Consider the following 17,977-nt stretch of genomic DNA (forward strand, 5'->3'; position numbering starts at 1 on the left):
CCTGCTCTGCCCCATGCTCCCGGGGACCTCACGGGGGAGGGACTGCTCCAGCCGTTTGGAGTTCTCACTGGGCTTCGAGGGCCGGGGACACAGCTCTCCAGGGGCAAGCATAGCTGCTCAGGACATGTCCCTTGCCTGCCACATTGTCTCTCACAGGGTGGGGCTGGTGATCACTGAAGAATGACTAAGGGAGATGAGTTGCAGCCATTGGGAATGCAATGACAAACCACCTGCCTTCTGACAAGTTCAGTTGTCCCACAAATGCAAACGCGCAAGTCTTGTCTCAGTCTACTCAGGCAGCATGTTGTTTCTTGGGGTTTTTGAGACAGGGTTTTGCTGCATAGTTCAGAGTGGCACAGAACTCCATATGCAGCCCAGGCTGGCCTCAAATTCTTGCCAGTCTTCCTGCTTCAGCCTCCCCGTTTCTGGAATTACAGGTTTGTGCTACTATGCCTGACTAAAAAATTCTTTTAAAAAATATTTAATTTTTTTCTTCTTTTTAAGTATATGAGTGCAAGTGCCCATGGAGTCCAGAAGAGGGCATCAGATCCCCTGGAGCTAGAGTTAGAGGTTGTTTTTCTTTCTTTTTTTCTTTTTTCCCAGAGCTGAGGACCAAACCCAAGGCCTTGCAAGCGCTCTACCACTGAGCTAAATCCTCAACCCCCGAGTTAGAGGTTGTTAGCTCCCATCTCTCCAGCCCCATGTACTACCCCCCCACCCCTTTACTTTTTTTTTTCCGAGACAGGGTTTCTCTGTGTAGCTTTGGACCCTGTCCTGGAACAACTCGCTCTGAAGACCAGGCTATCCTGAAACTCAGAGCTCCGCCTGACTGCCTCCTAAATGCTGGGATTAAAACTCCCCGCTTTCTTACTGCTATAGTGATCAAGGCAGTACAGATGTCTCTGACAAACTGATTGAGTTTGTTTTGTGTGTGCATCTGATAGTGCAATTCCTGGGTCATACCATAGCTCCATCTGTTTTGGTTTGGTTTGATTTTTGGGTTTTTTGTTTGGTTGGTTGGTTTTGTTTTGTTTTTTATTTTTTATTATTATTAAGAGATTTTGATTCATTTTATATACCAACCACAGATTCCCCTCACCTCCCTCTTCTCATCCCCAGCCTTCCCCCCCATTCCCACCTCCTCCAAGGCAAGGCCTCCCATGGGGAGTCAGCAGAGCCTGGCACACTCAGCCGAGGCAGGTCCAGGCCCCTCTGCCCTGCAACAAGGCTGTGCAAAGTGTCCCACCATAGGCACCAGGCTCCAAAAACTGGCTCATGTACCAGGGACAGGTCCTGATCCCACTGCCTGGGGGCCCCCTAAACAGTTCAAGCTAAACAACTGTCTGGCCTATCCAGAGGGCCTGATCCAGTACCATGGGGGCTCCTCAGCTATTGGTCCACAGTTCATGCACTCCCACTAGTTTGGCTGGCTGTCTCTGTACATTTTCCCATCATGATCTCGATGTCTCTTGCTTATAAAATCCCTCCTCTCTCATCAATTGGACTCTTGGAGCTCTGCTTGGTGCCCAGCTCTGTATCTGCTTCCATCAGTCACTGGATGAGGGCTCTATGATGACAGTTAGGATATTCAGCCATCTGATCACCACAGTAGGCCAGTTCAGGCACCCTCTCGACTATTGCCAGTAGTCTATGGTGGGGTCATCCTTGTGGATTCCTGGAAACTTCTCTAGCACCCTATTTCTCTCTATTCCCATGATGTCTTCTCAATCATACCACAAGGACACATGGTCAGCTATGTTCATAGCAGCATTATTCATAATAGCCAGAACCTGGAAACAACCTAGATGCCTGTCAACTGAAGACTGGATTAAGAAAATGTGGTACAGCGGGGCGGCGGCGGCGGCGGCGGCGGCGGCGGCGGCGGCGGCGGCGGCGGCGCACGCCTTTAATCCCAGCACTTGGGAAGCAGAGGCAGGCCGATCTCTGTGAGTTCGAGGCCAGCCTGGTCTACAGAGTGAGTTCCAGGAAAGGTGTAAAGCTACACAGAGAAACCCTGTCTCAAAAAACAAAACAAAAAAAAACAAAAAAAATGTGGTGCATATACATAGTGGAGTGCTACTCAGCAGAGAAAAACAATGACAGCATGAAATTTGCAGGCAAATGGATGGAACTAGAAAATATCCTAAATGAGGTAACCCAGACTTGGAAGGACAAACATAGCATGATTTTTGTTTTTTTGAGACAGGGTTTCTTTTTGTAGCCCTGGCTGTCCTGGAACTTGCTCTGTGGACCAGGCTGGCCTCAAATTCAGAGCTCTGCCTACCTCTGCCTCCAGAGTGCTGGGATTAAAGGTGTGTATCACCACTACCTAGCAAGATTTTTTGAGAGCTTTACTTTATGAGTATGGAGAGTGTTTTGTCTGCACATATGTATGTGTGTACCACATAAGTGCCTGAGGCCAGAAGACAGCATTGGATCCTCTGAAACTGTAGTTAAGAGATGGTTGAGAGCCAGCTTAGGAATGCTGGGAACTGAACCCCAGTCCAAGCAACATGTGCTCTTAATCTGAGGGCCACTCTGCAACACTGTACACTGTCTCTCATCCTGTTGGCCATTTTCAGTGAGGTAAGGTGACGTCTTACTGGTTGGTTGTGTGTTTGTTTGCTTTTTGGTTTTGTTCTGAGACAGGGTTTCCCTATGTAGCCCTGGGTATCCTGGATCTCATTCTGTAGACCAGGCTGGCCTTGAACTCAAAGAGATCCGCCTGCCTCTGCCTCCTGAGTTGCTGGGATTAAAGGCGTGTGTTACCACTGCCAGGCATCTTACTGGTTTTGGTTTGCATTTCCCAGGTGACCAATGATAATGGACAGTATGCTTTTTTTTTTTTTTTTTGGTTTTTTTTTTTTTTTTGGTTTTTTTGAGACAGGGTTTCTGTATAGTTTTGGAGCCTGTTCTGGAACTCACTCTGCAGACCAGGCTGGCCTTGAACTCACAGAGATCTGCCTGCCTCTGCCTCCCCAATGCTGGGAATTAAAGGCATGCGCCACCACTGCTTGGGCTTCAGTCGATATTCTTGATGTTAACCCTTGGGTTATAATTGGTACACATGCCACTGGTACACACAAGTAAGTGTAATTTTAGCTGGTCATGGCAACACATTCAGGATGCAGGAGGTTGATCTCTTAAGAGGCCAACCAGGGCCACATAGAGAACCTAGCTTTAAAAAAGAGAAATTAATTTGGGCACTGGAGATGACTTGACAGTTAAGAGCATTTGCTTTTGCAGAGGACCCAGGTTCTAGTTCCAGCACCCACATGGCTTTAACTCAATTCCAGAGGATCAGACACTCTTCTAGCTTCCTTAGGCAGGCACATGGTACACAGACATACATACTGGCAAAACATCCATACACATAAAACAAAAATACAGTTGCCACTCAGAGACACACTTTTAATTCCTGCATTTGGGAGGCAAAAGCAGGCAGATCTATGTGGATTCAAGGCCAGCCTGGTATATTTAACAAGTCTGAAGTCACCTAATACATAGTGAGACCCTGTCTAAAAAAAAAAAAAAAAAAAAAAAAAAAGGCAAAAATAAATGAATAAATAAAAATAATTTTTAAGTAATTTATTTGTATTTTTTGTACATTGATGGTTTGCTTGCATGTATGTTTATGTGAGGGTGTTGGATCCCCTGGACCAGAGAGGTTAAAGTTGCGAGCTGCCATATTGGTGCTGGGAATTGAACCCAGGTCCTCTGGAACAGTAGCCAGTGCTCTTAAGCACTGAGCTAAATTTTAGCCTGGTGTTGGTGGTGCATACCTTTTAATCCCAGCACTCGGGAGGCAGAGGCAGGAGGATCTCTGAGTTTAAGACCAGCCTGGTTTACAAAGCAAATTCCAGGATAGTCAGGGCTACACGGTAGGACCCTGTCTCAAAAAAAAAAAAAAAAGAAAGGAAAAGAAAAGAAAAAATTTAGAAGTGTAATTTTTAAAAATAATCAGGAAGCTGGGTATGATAGTGCACACTTTTAACCCCAACATTTAGGAGGCAAGCAGATATCTGTGAATTTGAGGCCATTCTGGTCTATATAGCAAGTTCAGGCAAGCCAAAACTACAACGTGAGACCCCGCTTCTAAAACCCCAAATAAATAAGTAAAATAATGGCTGAAGAGGTGAATCAGTGGTTAAGAGCACTAGCTGCTCTTACTAAAGACCTGGGTTTGGCTCTCAGTATCCACATGACAGTTCACAATTGTTAGTCACGCTACATAAAATACAAATCTTAAAAATAGCTAGACGGTGGTGATACTCAGGAGGCAGAGGCTGGCAGATCTCTTGAGTTCTGGAACAGCTACAGAGAAAGTAGGACACAGAGAAACCTTGTCTCAAAAAACCAGAATAAGTAAGTAAATAAATAAAAATAAAATAAAACCCAAAGCTTTCCTATTTGCCACATCACATAGCCAGTCTCTTCTCTAGAATTGGACCAGGCACCCTTCTCTCATTAAGCATTAAGTCATGGAAATTATTTCGGCAATTTCACTTTGAAGATTTCAACCTTTTATAGTTTGGGGGTTTTAAACTTTAGAGATTTTGATCTCTTGGGGTTTGTTTTGTTTTCAACCCTTTTTGTACTAGGAAGAGCGCTACCACTGAGTCTTACCCCAGTCTCCTGAGATTTCAGGTATGAATCTTCCAGAGTCATGCTTGACCATTGCAAGCAGAGATCATCCTCACTCACACTACTGAGTGTGGGCAGGAGGAAGCTTCCGCTTTGAAAGTCCCTCTAAGACCTTTCTTGGAGCAAAGTGTAAAGCACACAGCTGTACAATGCCTATAGTCTCAACATGCGGGCAGTAGAGTACGGCCAAGGTTCAAGGCTGTCCACGGCTACAGCAGCAAGACCCTGGTTTCTTGGAAGGCCATATTAGAGATTGAATAAGGACCCACTGCTGGGCTGAGCATGTGAATGAACTGCCCCATACACAGGAAGCAGTCATAGCATCGTGGGTCCATAGAACAGCTATGCCAGCCCACAAAGAACGACAAGGACCTTTCTTGCCAACAGTATTTTAATAGTTATAAAGTGTCTATAAAGTTTTCTGCTGAAATAAGATTACAATGCTTATCTCCAGTCAACACTAGGACACCCAGAGCCAGAGATCCAGCTGGCTGCCCCGGGGCTGGATTAATGTTGTGTGTCCAGAGAAGTGCACATCTCAGGAGATGATCCTCAAGGATGGCCTTTCCTCCTCCAGGGCCCGCAGCTGGTCTTCCACCTCCCCCGTCCAGTAAATGTCATACAGGCTGTCACAGGCAGGCAGGAAAGAGTGAGTGAGTTAGGGTGCTCCTGTTTACTCATCCATTCCCACCTTCCTGCCTGATCCTCTGAGCTCAGGCACCCCTGTCCCACCACCTTCAGCACATCCACTTACACTAGCTGCTGAAGGGCACAGCTGGGCTGTTTGAGGCTCTCCATCAGTTGCAGGACACCCGAGTCACCCATGCAGTTGTTACTGAGGTCCAGTTCCCGCAGGCTGCGGTTGGTCAGCAGGACTGAGGCAAGGCTGCTGCAACCACTGTCTGTCACGTCGCAGTCCCCCAGCCTGGGTGGAGAGGGCAGAGCTGTTCTCCATACCTGGGCTTTAGCAGGAAGGCAGCCCCTCCATACTTCAAGTGCAGCTAAGCTCCCCTCAGCTGGATACAATAGCCGGAACCCTAGCTTCCCCTGACAGGAATGGCGCACAGCCTCAGAGGGCACATGCATCTCTGAGCACCAAGAGCCTGGCTAGATCAGAACCTTGTGCACCAAGGCCAAGAACATCAGGCTGCCTATAAGAAGTGATAGGGTAGACAGGTTCCAGACTGAGTAAGACTGGGGTATAGACCAAAGGAAGAACAAGTGAGCAGGGCCAGTACCCATGCTCATCAGCTGGAGCCTGAAGAAGCCAGAGGTACTGGGGGTTAAGGTACAAGTAGACCAGGTGACATCAAGAAGCTGCAATGGCTTGCCTCCCCAAGGTGGGTCTGAGATCAACAGGACCCCATCTGTAAGTGGCTGTAGCAGGCCTCAAGACTCCTGGGACAGGACCCTCAGACTTCAGAGTGTCCACCCTTCAGCTAGTGCCCAGTCCAGAATGACCAGCAGTCACTTTGTGCCACCACACAAGGCAGGGCAGAGATAAACGGTAAATGAGACTCTGGACTGGGTAGAAAATGGGGAATGGCTAGAAATTCGAACAAAAGCTTGAGAAAGAAAGTGAGGACAGGAATTGAACTGCCCTTAAAACCCAAGGACTGACTCCAGGACCCTGCAGAAAAAGGAACGGAGAAGGATGAAGAGAGTACATGACTTCTCAGGGCCAAGGCCCACACAAAGGCAAATCAATAGCCCAGAGCACAGTGGACAGAAACTTGTAAAAGCTGCCAAAGAAGGCTGGGCCCACTTGCTGCCAAGTTCAACAACCTGAGTTCCATACTTGGAACCCCAGGGTAGAAGAAGCAACTCCTGTAAGTTATCTTCTGACCTTGACATGCATGCATGGTATGAGCTTGGGGGCACACACACAAACAGAAATGTGAAATAATAACTTAAAAACCTGCCAAAGAGAATAAGGAGGCACATAGGGAATTTGGGACAGCAGAGTCCTCCCTGGAACCAGAAAGAAATGGGAGGAATGAGTGGCTCAGATTCCTCACCTAGCTCAATGGCCAGGATACACGAGGTTCTGTAGAAGATGAGTTTCTAGTACTCATGGAAGCTGTTAGAACGTGACCAAGAGAATGAAAGAACCCAGGCTTGATGATGCATGCCTTGTCCGAAACAAACACTATCAAGAGGTGGGGATAGGATATGGAAAACCCTAGGACATCCATGCCTACCTGGGGTTCCTCACAGGAGGAAGGTGGCCAGACTTGGAGCTGTACCCACCTCCCAGCACATGCCCACCTGCATACTCACCAAAGCACACGCAGCACAGTGTCTGGCTGGCCCAGAGCCTTGCAAAGCTCCAGGACTCCCAAGTCCCCCAGGGGATTGCTGCTCATTTGCAGCTCCAGCAGAGAACGGTTCTTGGTCAACACGGAGCAGAAGTGGGAACAAGAGGCGGCTGTGAGGCTACAGGTCTTCACCCTGCGGGAACAGAAAGGCTGGTGCCAGTAGCTCCAACTAGCCCTTCCCTTGGAGGTCCATAAGGAACCCAGGTGGCACACCCACTTCCCCATCCCTCCCTCATCCTCTGTGGACCTGCACCTCAGCTCAGCACTGTCCTCTTCCTGAGTCCCTCAGCAGCCCCCAGACCTCACTCCACTCTAGCCTTGCTGCATGTCTGCCTAGTCCCCATTCTGTCCTAGAAGAACCTCAGGCCCCCTCACCACAGCGACTCCAGCTGACAGCCAGGCTCCAGCAGGCTCTCACACAGCAGCTGGGCACCTTCATCCCTCAGCTCATTGCCAGCTAAGCTGAGTTCCTTCAGGCTCTCCTTGGCCCTGAGGACTCGGCACAGGTCCTTGCAGCCCTCTGCAGTGATATCACACTCCCACAGCCTGTGGGACATCAACATTCTTGAAGGATGGTCCTCACTCACCACGTCCTCCAGCCCCATGCAAGGAGGCTGGGAGCTGACTCACCACAGAGTCCTGAGCCTGCAGCTGGGGAGCAGCAGTCCAGAGCACAGAGCGGCAATGCCCGCATTACCCAGCTTGTTGCTGCCCAGGTCCAGTTGCCGCAGTGAGGCTTTGGAGGCCACGACATCACACAGATCCTTGCAGTTGGCTGATGTGATACCACAGCTCTCCAGCCTAGAGACACAGGCCATAATAAGAGGAGTACTGGTGCCTGGCCCTACCCCTTTGCCCCTGCGGCCTCGTACATACTTGAGTGACTCCAGTTGACAGGCAGAGGCTTTCAAGCCCTGGCACAGCATCTGGATACCAGCCTCGTGGAGGTCATTGTTGCTCAACACTATCTCCTTAAAGTCAGGTTTCACCCTGAGCACCGAAGCCAGGGGCTCGCAGCTGGTTGCTGTGAGGTTACAGTATTCCAACCTGAGGGAGGCAGGGGTCTCAGGACATCAAAAGGATTAAGGACGGGCCTAGAAATTTGGCATCGGGGAAACAAGGGATTGCTGGTATCTCATTTCCCATTGCAACCTTAGGCCTCCTCTGGTCAGGCACAGTGAGGACCTAGAGCCTCCAGAAGGACACCAACATCACTCAGGAAACCTTTACTGGAAAGAGCCCCACCTCAAATTCTGAGGTCCTCCCAGAACCAGCAGAGAGAAACAAGTTCCTACTGGAGAGTATCTTCGGCTCATCTGGGGTCACACTACAGAATCAAACCAGACTACCAGTATCAGTTCCCCCTCTCAGAGGCTCGGCCAGCTGCCAGCACCTAGCAAAGGAGAGCCCCTCAAATCTTAGGAGTCCCCTCCAGAGTTCTTATCCATTGTGCTGGTGTGAGGCTTACTGAGGATGGCTGGATGGCTGGGCTCTGGGTCGGGGGCGGCAAAGAGCTCAGGGACCCTGGCAAGACAGACACTCACTGAAGCTTCTCAAGGTGGCACTGGGGGTCCAGAAGTCCTTCACAGAGCAGCTTCAGGCCTGCATCCCCCAGAGGGTTGTCACTGAGATGTAGCTCACGTAGGGTGGGCAAAGAGCGCAGCACGTTAGGCAGGACGCCACAGCCAGCCTCCGTCAGGCTGCAGTTCTGGAGGCTGAAGCACATGCCATTGGCAGCAGTGAAGAACAGACTCAGGCCACGCCTGCCAGAGCTCCAACACACCCTACAGGGTTAGGACACTACTTTCCCTCTAGATGGGGTTCCAGGCCAAAGAAGGACACCAGTGTGGCTCAGCCAGATTCTCTCTTGGGTCTGGGACCTGGAACAAAGCCACAGTGTGGCTTGTCCCAGCACTGCACACTACATCTGTGTTCTGGATGGAGCTGCGAGTGCCTAGTACCACAACCTGTCCCTTCCTGTGTCACCAATGTCTCAGTGGCTTTCTACGTCATGGCTGCCTATCTGCCCGCTTGAGGTTCTGCCCTGAACAGGCTGGGCTGAGCCCCTGGACTTACCTCAGCTTCTGGATCTTACAGGTGGGCTTCTGCAGGCCCTGGAGCACCAGGCTCACACCAGCATCCCCCAGCTCATTGGTGCAGAGGCTGAGCTCTGTGAGGGTAGGGTTGGCCTGGATCGCTGAGCTGATGTCTTTGCACCGCACCTCAGTGAGGCCACAGTCATCCAACCTGCAGACAGGACCCCTGGGTCAGCATGGCGCTGGCCTCAGACCCAACCACCATCCCACACAACAGGAGCCAAGAAATCCAAATGTGGATTATAACTACAATGTTTAAACTTTAAACAGGCATTTATGGTGACAGGTGACCACTAAGCTCCAACGCAGTCTGGGCTACACCTACACAGTGGAAGAAAGCTTTCTCAAAAAAAAAAAAAAAAAAAAAAAAAAAAAAAAAAAAAAAACAAGAACTAGAGTTGCCTGCCTCACTTGCATCAAGCTCCAGCACTGAGAGTTGGGGGTGGGGAGAGCAGGGACGGATGCTGATAGCAGGCAGAGGAACTCAGACCTGGTCAGAGCTGCAGCAGTGTGAGGACGTGCTGAACCACAGCAAGTTATGACTCAGTTGTGTCCACACGGACACAGTGTAGGAGGCCACACCCACAGTCTCTCCACACTCTCCAAAAGCACATGACCAGCATGAAAAGCCCTCAGACCAGCCAAGGGGACATGTGCAATGTATCCAGACTCAAAACTCAGGTCACTAGGACAAGAGGAAGAGGAACCCTACAGAAGGGCCTATGAGCTGATCAGCAGAAGTCATGTGGGATCCTAAGCAACTAAGGATGGGGAAAGTCACAGGGCAAAGCCGGGAACCCACATCTGACTAAAGTGCTAGGCAGCATGAGAGTCTTAGGACATGGTCATGGGAAGCTGATAGAGGGCTGGGATGCCTCGATGACCTTTGGATTCTGTGGCAAACCTAAAACTATCTTGGGGAAGATGAGGATGAAGCAGGTACCTATCTCTTGCCTGGGAACCTGAGAGCCTAGTGAGGAGGGCTGGTACCAACTCCCTTTCTCAGTCAGAGACGGACAGACAGGGAAGGGGTGGACAGGCACCATCACCTCCTGAAAAACCTACTCTGTCTCCAGAGAAGGCAAAGCTGAGTAATAAGGGTCCAAACTGCCAGACTCGAGGTGCCCACCACCTGCCATCAGTCGCCACATTAAGCCTACCCCCTACCTGAGCCTGCAGTGGTTCACATATGCTTCTCATACATGACACATGCTAGTCAAGTTCTACTACTTACCTATATGAGCTACATGCCTAGTTGTCAGTTTTTAAACTCTTGTATCTCAGGCTAACTTGTTATGTTACACTCACTATGTAGCAAAAAATGACTTTGGGCTTCTGATCCTCCTGCCTCCACCTCCCCAGTGCTGGGAGTATAGGCTTGTACCATCATGCTCATTTCTATTTTGTTGGAAGTCAACTGAACCCAAGACCTTGGGCAGGCTAGACAACTACTGAGCTATGTCCCTGTAGCCCAATTCCTTGGCCAGTATGGGCTACAGAGTGAGACCCTTGTCTGATAACAAACAAACAAAAAGGTTGAAGTAACATCTCATGAAGATTATGCAAAACGTCTTTGTGTCCATTAATAGCATGCTTTTGGAACACAGCAAACCCATCGGGGGGCCACAAGCTGCAAGAACCACCCATCTCCACAACCAAGTACTACCCTCCCAGCCAAACCCAACGGTACCCACAAGGTCCCCAAGGCTGCCTCTACCTGACCACTTGGTATTGCTGGATCAGGGGAACGAGCTCTGTCCACCTGGCATCACTCAGGTGCTCACACTGGATGTCAAGACTCATGGTGGGTGCACAATGTAATCTGGGCAGAAGAAAGAAGGACGAGAGAACTCTTGAGGAAATTTCCAATGCTTGACAGGATAGACTTTGTAAGAGGATGAGTCCAAAAGCCAAATGAGCACATTTTTTTCCCAGTAGGGGCCCAGCCTCTCCCCAGCAAGTGTGTCCACACATTGAGTCTCTAGAAGTAAACAAGGTATCAGGAGAGGCTGCCTACATGTTACCCCTAGCAAATACCACGAAGAGCAGCAGAACGTAAGGGCCAGCACTGAGACAGTCTGAAGGAGCCCAGCCACCCGAGCACCTCCTTCTTGCTGATGACAGCATGGGGACACCAAGTCTGGCCTAGAACTCTCCTGCCTCGTATGTGCCTGAGCATGGCTGTGTCTGGAAACCCCAGCAGGGGAGCTTCCTGCTCCCTCAGCTCATGTTCTTGGAACAAACTGGGTGGAAGGCAGCGCCATACTCTACTGTTGCCAAGCCATCCACAAAGTCAGATGCCAGGGAGCCAGGATCCTGGACAGAAGCAACCACCTGAAGGGTGGGAAGGCACAGGACTCTGGGAGAAAGGGGAGTACTGAAGGGCAGCCACTGAGGCACGCACTTCCATGATTTCCTTCTGAGGCTAGGGGCTCAGACCAGGCCAGGATTATCTTCTGCAAAACCCTCAGCCAGTTCAGGCCCCACCCACAGAGGATCCAGGCTGTCCATCGGGCTGAGAAAAATGAGACCTATATCCAGGAAAGCTGGGACAAACCGGTCACAGGCTCTGACAGGGATGGGCACAGAGCCTGAATAAACAAGGCTGGCACTGGCTGTGGAAGGATGTTCCTGAGGCCTGGGGGACAGGTACCCATGTCCCCACATTTCCTGAGCATCTGTTAAGCAGGCTAGTTTGGCCAGCATGTAGGTATCCTGGAGGGCTCCTTGGAAGAAGTGGTCTGTGCTGTGCTGCTAGCACAGAGGTGGGAGAGGGGAACTGGGTTCTGTTTAAGAGCAACAGACATTCACTCCAGCTGCCCTCTCTGATGGTCACGACAATGACCACAGTTCTGTGGGAGGGTCCAGTGCCTGGCACACCATGGCCTTGCTAAAGGGGCCTTCCCTTTCCTTCTCAGAGCTGGGAGGATAACCCTGTAATGCCAACCAGGGAGAAAGATTCACTCTACACACCTTGACACAGAGTGAGTGACCGGGGAAACTGATGCAAGGCATGGATACCTCACTGCGGTCCTAACAGCCACGACACGGAGCAACCATTTATCCCCACCCCCATGAGTCAGTAAGTAAAACCAGCACAGCCTGGATTCTAGGGTGTGTCATCCAAACACAGTCAGGGCTGGAGCACTAAAGGTGAGGTGGCAGCTACCGGACTTCCCTCACAGCACCATCCCCAGGCCCTGGCCCACAAGTCTGTTCTCTTTTGCGCTACAGACTAGGGGATCCTAGAGTGTCTGTCTTTAGGGAAAGTACAGGGCTGGGCTTTGAGGCAGGTGAGGCAGCCAGTTCTGACTGATTATCTGAGGTCAGGGACAAGGGATGTGAAAGTACCCAGGCAGCTGGCTCTCCTCCCACACTCCTCCCCTGGCTTGGCCTTGGGACTGGGCCCTTGATCCTTTGGCTGTGGGCCCTGGGAATGCACACAGGTGATGAGTCGGGAGGCCCCACAAGCCTGAGCTTAGCTGTGACTAGGGATCGCTAGCTAGCTGCTCCTAATGAATCCTGGGATCTGAAGACGGCCCGGTTTGGGCCAATAGGCCGCTGGCGACGGAGCCATGAGCTCGGCCTTCCAGCACCGAGAAAGGATCCTCCTGGGCACATCATCTGTGCCTCCCTACGAAGGAACAGGCCTCAGAGGCTTGCCGGGCCGGCGACCCCGCCCCCGCCCTATTTTTGGTCCCCCGAACCTTCTGGTCCAGACGCTCTGCCACGTATTAAGAGGGCCAGGAGGGGACTCGAGAAAAACTCTCAGGGCCAGCCGGGCGCCCCGGAGCATGGCCCTAGCTCACCTGGCTCTGCTGCTAGAGGTCCCAGCCGGTCCCGTTTCTTCCGCCCAGGGCGGGGCCTCGAGACTGCCGGTCCTCTCTGGCCCCAACTAGCCTTTCACTTTGCCTTCAGGAAACCGCCCACCGGGTCTGCCCCTCCCACATGCAAGCTGCACTTTGGGAACAGACCCAAACAAACCTGAGTCACTTTGGGGCCTGACTAAAACTATTGAAATGATCCAGAGCTGCCGAGAAATGGGTGCGCCTGCGATGACAGCTTCTGGTACAAAAAACAGCACCCAGCCGCGTCTCTAACGAGCCGACGAGGTTTGCACGCATAGAACAGAGTTCAAAACATCCTTTACAAACCAGGCGTGGTGGCGTACACTTTAATCCCTGGGCTCAGGAGGCAGAGGCAGGAGGAATCTTTCTCCCTGGTTGGTATTACAGGTTTATTCTCTGTGAGTTTGAGGCCAGCCTGGTCTACAGAGCGAATTCAGGACAGCCAAGGCATTATTAGACAGAAAAACCCTGTCTCAAAACATGCCCCCACCCCACTCCCCCCCCAAAAAAAGAAATCCTTTATGGCCCCGGGGTGTGGCTGGGGGTGGTAAATAGTGTCATCTTATGCATGAGGCTCTTGACACCCCAAAAGGGCAAGCATTTTGTCACTGTTTAATCACTTCAGTATTAGTTTTATCAATTTTATTTATGTATATGAATGTTTCATTTGCATATGTCTGTGCATCGTGCCCAAGAAGGACAGAAGAGGGTATCAGATTCCCTGGGACTGGAGTTATAGATGGTTGTGAGCCACCATTCAGGTGCTGGGTACTGAACCTGGGTGCTCTGGAAGAGCAGCAGCCAGTGCTCTTAACTGCTAAGCCATCTCTCCAGCCCATGTTTAAACTTTGTAACATACTCCTACATTATGGGAATTGTGTTTGGTGTTTGAATTTTGAAACAAGGTCTTGATGTGTAGCTGGCCTCGAACTTCCAGATTTGCCTCCTGAGTGCTGGATATTCTAGCACTTTGGAAAAGGTCAGCAAAGGGAATTTGACTGTCACTCTGGAGCCCTGCACAGATAGCCACACACTTGTCAAGGAATCAGTATTCACCCACCTATTTCTTGAGCACCTACTGTGTGCCAGGCACTGTTCCAAGTCCCAGCCCTCCTGGGGCTTAAGTAACACATGAAAAGAGGACAACAGCATGCTAGCATAGGAGGTCAGGGATTGTCTTCCCAAAAAGACCTGGGGCAGGGGACCCTGAAAAGGGAAAGGGAGGCAAGAGGTAGACTGGATTTCAGCTTCATAAACCCTGCATCGTGGTCACTACAGACCTAGCTTAATCTTCTTGGCAGCAGGAGCCATGAGAACTCAAGACCCCAGCAACTGTGAATTAGGGGATCCGTTCTATGGGGAAGGTAAAGGCTGCCCAACTAGAAGGGAAGCTTTGGCCAGGCCAGCCCTTTCTCGTTGCTGCTGGGAGAGCTCCTGATAAGAAGCTGTATCTACAGAGACTGACTGATAAGAATTTCAGTGCTGTGGAAAGACTGGAATGGTGAAGTTCCGGAGCCTAATTACCTTATCTTGGGCGAGTTCTAGCCCTCCCAGGCAGCCCTTTTTTGCCCATCTCTGTTGGAACCAACATCCCGTGACTGACAGATAGGAACCTTTTAGAATCTTTTAATTTAGCAGACCAATAGCTTCTACTAACCCCAAAGCTGAGAATGTCATCAGATAGCATCCTGGACCTATAGAAAAGCTTCCCCCATCTTTCTGTACCTGTCTCTCTGATATACCCACCAATGTCATTTGAACTTGCCTTGATTTATGACTTTTTTTCTGCAAAACTACAAAACTTCATGACACCTCTTCCATGTTGGAACATGGAATTTGAGGCAACCTAAATCTGTTCCCAGGCCATGGTCACTAACAATAACTCCAGAGTAAACTCTCTCTTCTTCCCTGAAAGATGAGAGCTGTGAGCTGGGCAGTGGTGGCCCACGCCTTTAATCCCAGCACTTGGGAGGCAGAGACAGGCGGACCTTTGTGAGTTCGAGGCCAAACTGGTCTCCAAAGCGAGTTCCAGGAAAGGCGCAAAGCTACACAGAGAAATCCTGTCTCGGAAAAAAAAAAAAAAAAAAATGAGAGCTGTGTTTTTTGCATGGGTACTCTGTACTCACATAGGGCAGGGGCTACCAACTTGGGGTCCTGGGTTTCAGGCAAGCGTGATTCTAGCACCTCACCAGGACCTCAGGACAAACTGTGAAGACAGTGAGCACCTCTCTTCCTGGCACATGCATGAAAATGGGGGTTTCTATGGAGACCACTTCCACTGAGGGAAGGTGAGAAAGGAGAGAAAGAGGGTGCATCGGCTCCCTGGGTATGCTGAGTTTCCATCAACTACTGGATGCTGTAAGGGAAAACTAACAGGGGTGGGTCTGTGTAATCATGAGGATCTTCGTTTTTTGTTTTGTTTTTTGAGACAGGGTTTCTCTGTGTAGCTCTGCACCTTTCCTGGAACTCACTCTGTAGCCCAGGCTGGCCTCAAACTCACAGAGATCTGTGAAGATCCTCTTAAGGAAATTACAGAGATAACGGGTGGAAGGGTAAAAAATCATTTGTCTTTTGGAGCCTCCAGAAGGAACAACCCACAGACATTTGATTTTTAACTCATTTTGGACTTCTCTCCAGAACTGTAAAGTGACAAATGTAAAGTAACAAACAGATTTGCAATTTTGTTACAGCAGATATGAAACTGGTATTTTTACAGCTATTACAATTCTGGGTGTTTTGTTTTCCTTCTAGACGGTCTCACTGTGTAGTTCTGGCTGTCCTGGAACTCACTATGTAAACCAGGCTGTCCTCGAGTTTACAGAGATTCCTAGGACTAAAGGCATGCACACTACACATGGCTCTGGGTTTTTTTGTTTTGTTTTGTTTTGTTTTTTTCTTTTTTCTTTAAGCTGTGGTCTTGCAGCAGGACGCAGACTGCCTTTAATCCCAGCACTCTATCCCAGAGGCCCAGGCAGGTGAATCTCTGAGTTCCAAACCAGCCTGGTCTACATAGTGAGATCTTGTCTCAAAAAAAACCAGAACAAAACAAAAAAAGATACCGCCTTGCTATGTACTGTAGTCCAGGCTCACCTTGAACCACATGTAACCTCTTCTTCCTTCACGCTGAGCTTGGAAGCCTGTGCCACCACACATAACCTACTTTTTCTGTGTACAAACACTGTGAGGCAGCCCAACCTTTACGTTAATCGCAGCACTTCATCCAAAGGGCTGGGCCAGAGTATCAGCATGAGTTCAAGGTTAGTTTGTGCTATATAGTGAGTTCCAGGCTAGGCTGGGCTACAGTGTGAAACTTTGTATTTAAAAAGAAAAAAAAAAATCATACATACAGTGGCCAGACTACTGAGCAAGAGACCCTTTCTCAAAAATACGTATTTAAAAAAACAAAAACGTGTATACAATGCAACTTTCCTCTGAGTACAATTATCTGTTTATGTGGCTGTATCAACCATCCCTATGGTGGACTGTTTTCAAATTTTCACTACCCTGTAAGTAAGATCTAGCCGGTTCTAAGGTCCTTCCCAAACACGGCCAAAATGACAAAACTTGCTGCAGAAATCTAGCTGTCGGCAAAAACAGCTCTCAGGAGATGCGGAACCAGTTCCATGCCCTCCCACGGGAGCGGCTTCCACTTCCCCTGGCGTCCAGGAGGCCGAGGGCTAGCCCGGCTGCCCGGTTCAGGCGCCACTGTGAGTCCGCAGTTCTCGGGGGACCTGGACGATCGAGCGACCCTCCACTTCAGATGTCGCTCCCTCCAGGCCCTCCACCTGCTCCTCGAATCCCGAGGAGGTGCTTGGGGGTGGGGGTGACGAAGGCCCAGGGCTGCTCAGGGAAGGAAAGCAATTCTAACTGGGCGGGCCCTTGCTTCGGGGACCTGAAAGAGAGACGACGCACGCGCACACTGACGCGCCAGGACCCCACCCCACCGCACCCCTAAGGCGGACCGCGGGCGGGGGGTGGGGAGGGTGTAACATGGTGCGATGACGTCATCCACGTGCGCAGACACCGCCTCGTTCGTCCCTCCCCCCCTCCCCCCCGGCCCCGCCCCACTCCGTCCGGGAGCGCCCGTTCGCTTCCGGCTCTTCACCGGCTGAGCGGGGCACGGGCAGCTGAGTGACCACAAGCGGAGAGAGCGTGTGACACTGACCTCGCGAAGACCTGGAGAGCCGGGGCGTGATGGCGGCCTTCGGACTGGCGTGGGCAAGGCGAGGCCCTGCGAGGCGTGTCAGCATTGTGGGGGGCGGGGTTTGTTGAGGAGGCGGGGCCTAGCGCGTGGTACTTCGGGCTGGTGAGAGGATGCTTGGAACCAGCCAGACTACCGTCTTCCGGAAGTCGATCCCGAGTGGTGGGCGGTGGAGCAGTGATGCTCCCGGGGTGGTTGGCGCCCGCGCTGGAGCTCACTCTTTTATTGTGACGGGTGTTGCTGGCTGATTTCTGGACCTACACGATAAATATTTCCCGAATTTTGCCAAAATGTGTTGGAGAGTTTTTTGGTTTGTCTGCTTGCTTCTTTCTTTCAGAGCCAAGGTCTCCTTGTGCTCTTGATGGCCTGAAACAATTCTATGTAGCCAAGGTGGCCTCGAAGTCAAGTCCATCCTGCCTCAGCCTCTCTGGGTTCTGGGATTACTATGCCTAACTTCCTTGATATATTTTTTTTAACAAACTCTGGCTATGTGGCCACCACACCTGACCTCTGGGTTATATCATCATCATCATATTTGTGTGTGGTTTATGTATACTTACTTGTCCAGTGCTTGGGAGGAGGACATCCAGGGTCCTGCTCTATCACATTCCACCCTATTCCCATCAGACAGGGTCTCTCACTGTCTTTCCACTGTTGTGAGACACCACGTCTAAGGCAACTTATAAAAGAAAGCTTTTAATTTGTTGTGTTCCAGAGGTGAATTCATAACCATCTTAGTGGGGAGCATGGCAGCAGGCAGGCAGGCAGGCCTGACTCTGGAGTAGGGGCTGAAAGCTTATATCCTCATCTGCAAATAGGAGGCAGAGAGACCTAACTGGAAACAGTGTGGTGGGGTGTAGAAACCTCAAA

The 17,977-nt window shown here is 50.5% G+C and overlaps 1 protein-coding gene across 3 annotated transcripts; it reads right to left on the minus strand.

The window, feature by feature from the left end:
• Nucleotides 1–5,017: 5,017 nt before the first annotated feature.
• Nucleotides 5,018–17,212, minus strand: Rnh1 (ribonuclease/angiogenin inhibitor 1). Of its 3 annotated transcripts, none has more exons than XM_006977202.4 (10): nt 17,072–17,212; nt 10,776–10,880; nt 9,039–9,209; nt 8,507–8,677; nt 7,839–8,009; nt 7,593–7,763; nt 7,338–7,508; nt 6,925–7,095; nt 5,399–5,569; nt 5,018–5,270 (listed from the first exon to the last, which is right to left on the minus strand). In XM_006977202.4, the coding sequence occupies exons 2-10, from the start codon at nt 10,859–10,861 to the stop codon at nt 5,183–5,185; spliced, it is 1,371 nt and encodes a 456-aa protein (XP_006977264.2). In that variant the 5' UTR covers nt 10,862–10,880; nt 17,072–17,212; the 3' UTR covers nt 5,018–5,182. The 3 variants fall into 3 exon arrangements, with proteins under 3 accessions (XP_006977264.2, XP_006977263.2, XP_006977262.2); XM_006977201.4 differs by lacking the exon at nt 17,072–17,212 and adding an exon at nt 12,868–13,000; XM_006977200.3 differs by lacking the exon at nt 17,072–17,212 and adding an exon at nt 12,766–12,901.
• Between the last annotated feature and the right edge of the window lie 765 nt (nt 17,213–17,977).

The sequence above is a fragment of the Peromyscus maniculatus genome, chromosome 1 (genome assembly GCF_049852395.1).
Source record: "Peromyscus maniculatus bairdii isolate BWxNUB_F1_BW_parent chromosome 1, HU_Pman_BW_mat_3.1, whole genome shotgun sequence".
Classification (NCBI taxonomy): domain Eukaryota; kingdom Metazoa; phylum Chordata; class Mammalia; order Rodentia; family Cricetidae; genus Peromyscus; species Peromyscus maniculatus.

What these genes read in the sequence shown, in the direction of transcription:
- Rnh1 (XM_006977200.3), bottom strand. Translation starts at nt 12,854, where the DNA reads ATGCTCCGGGGCGCCCGGCTGGCCCTGAGAGTTTTTCTCGAGTCCCCT. An exon ending in TGCAGGCTCAGGACTCTGTG is followed by an intron (nt 7,509 to 7,592) that starts GTGAGTCAGCTC and finishes GATGTCCCACAG; the next exon opens with GCTGTGGGAGTGTGATATCA. An exon ending in TGTCAGCTGGAGTCGCTGTG is followed by an intron (nt 7,096 to 7,337) that starts GTGAGGGGGCCT and finishes CTGTTCCCGCAG; the next exon opens with GGTGAAGACCTGTAGCCTCA.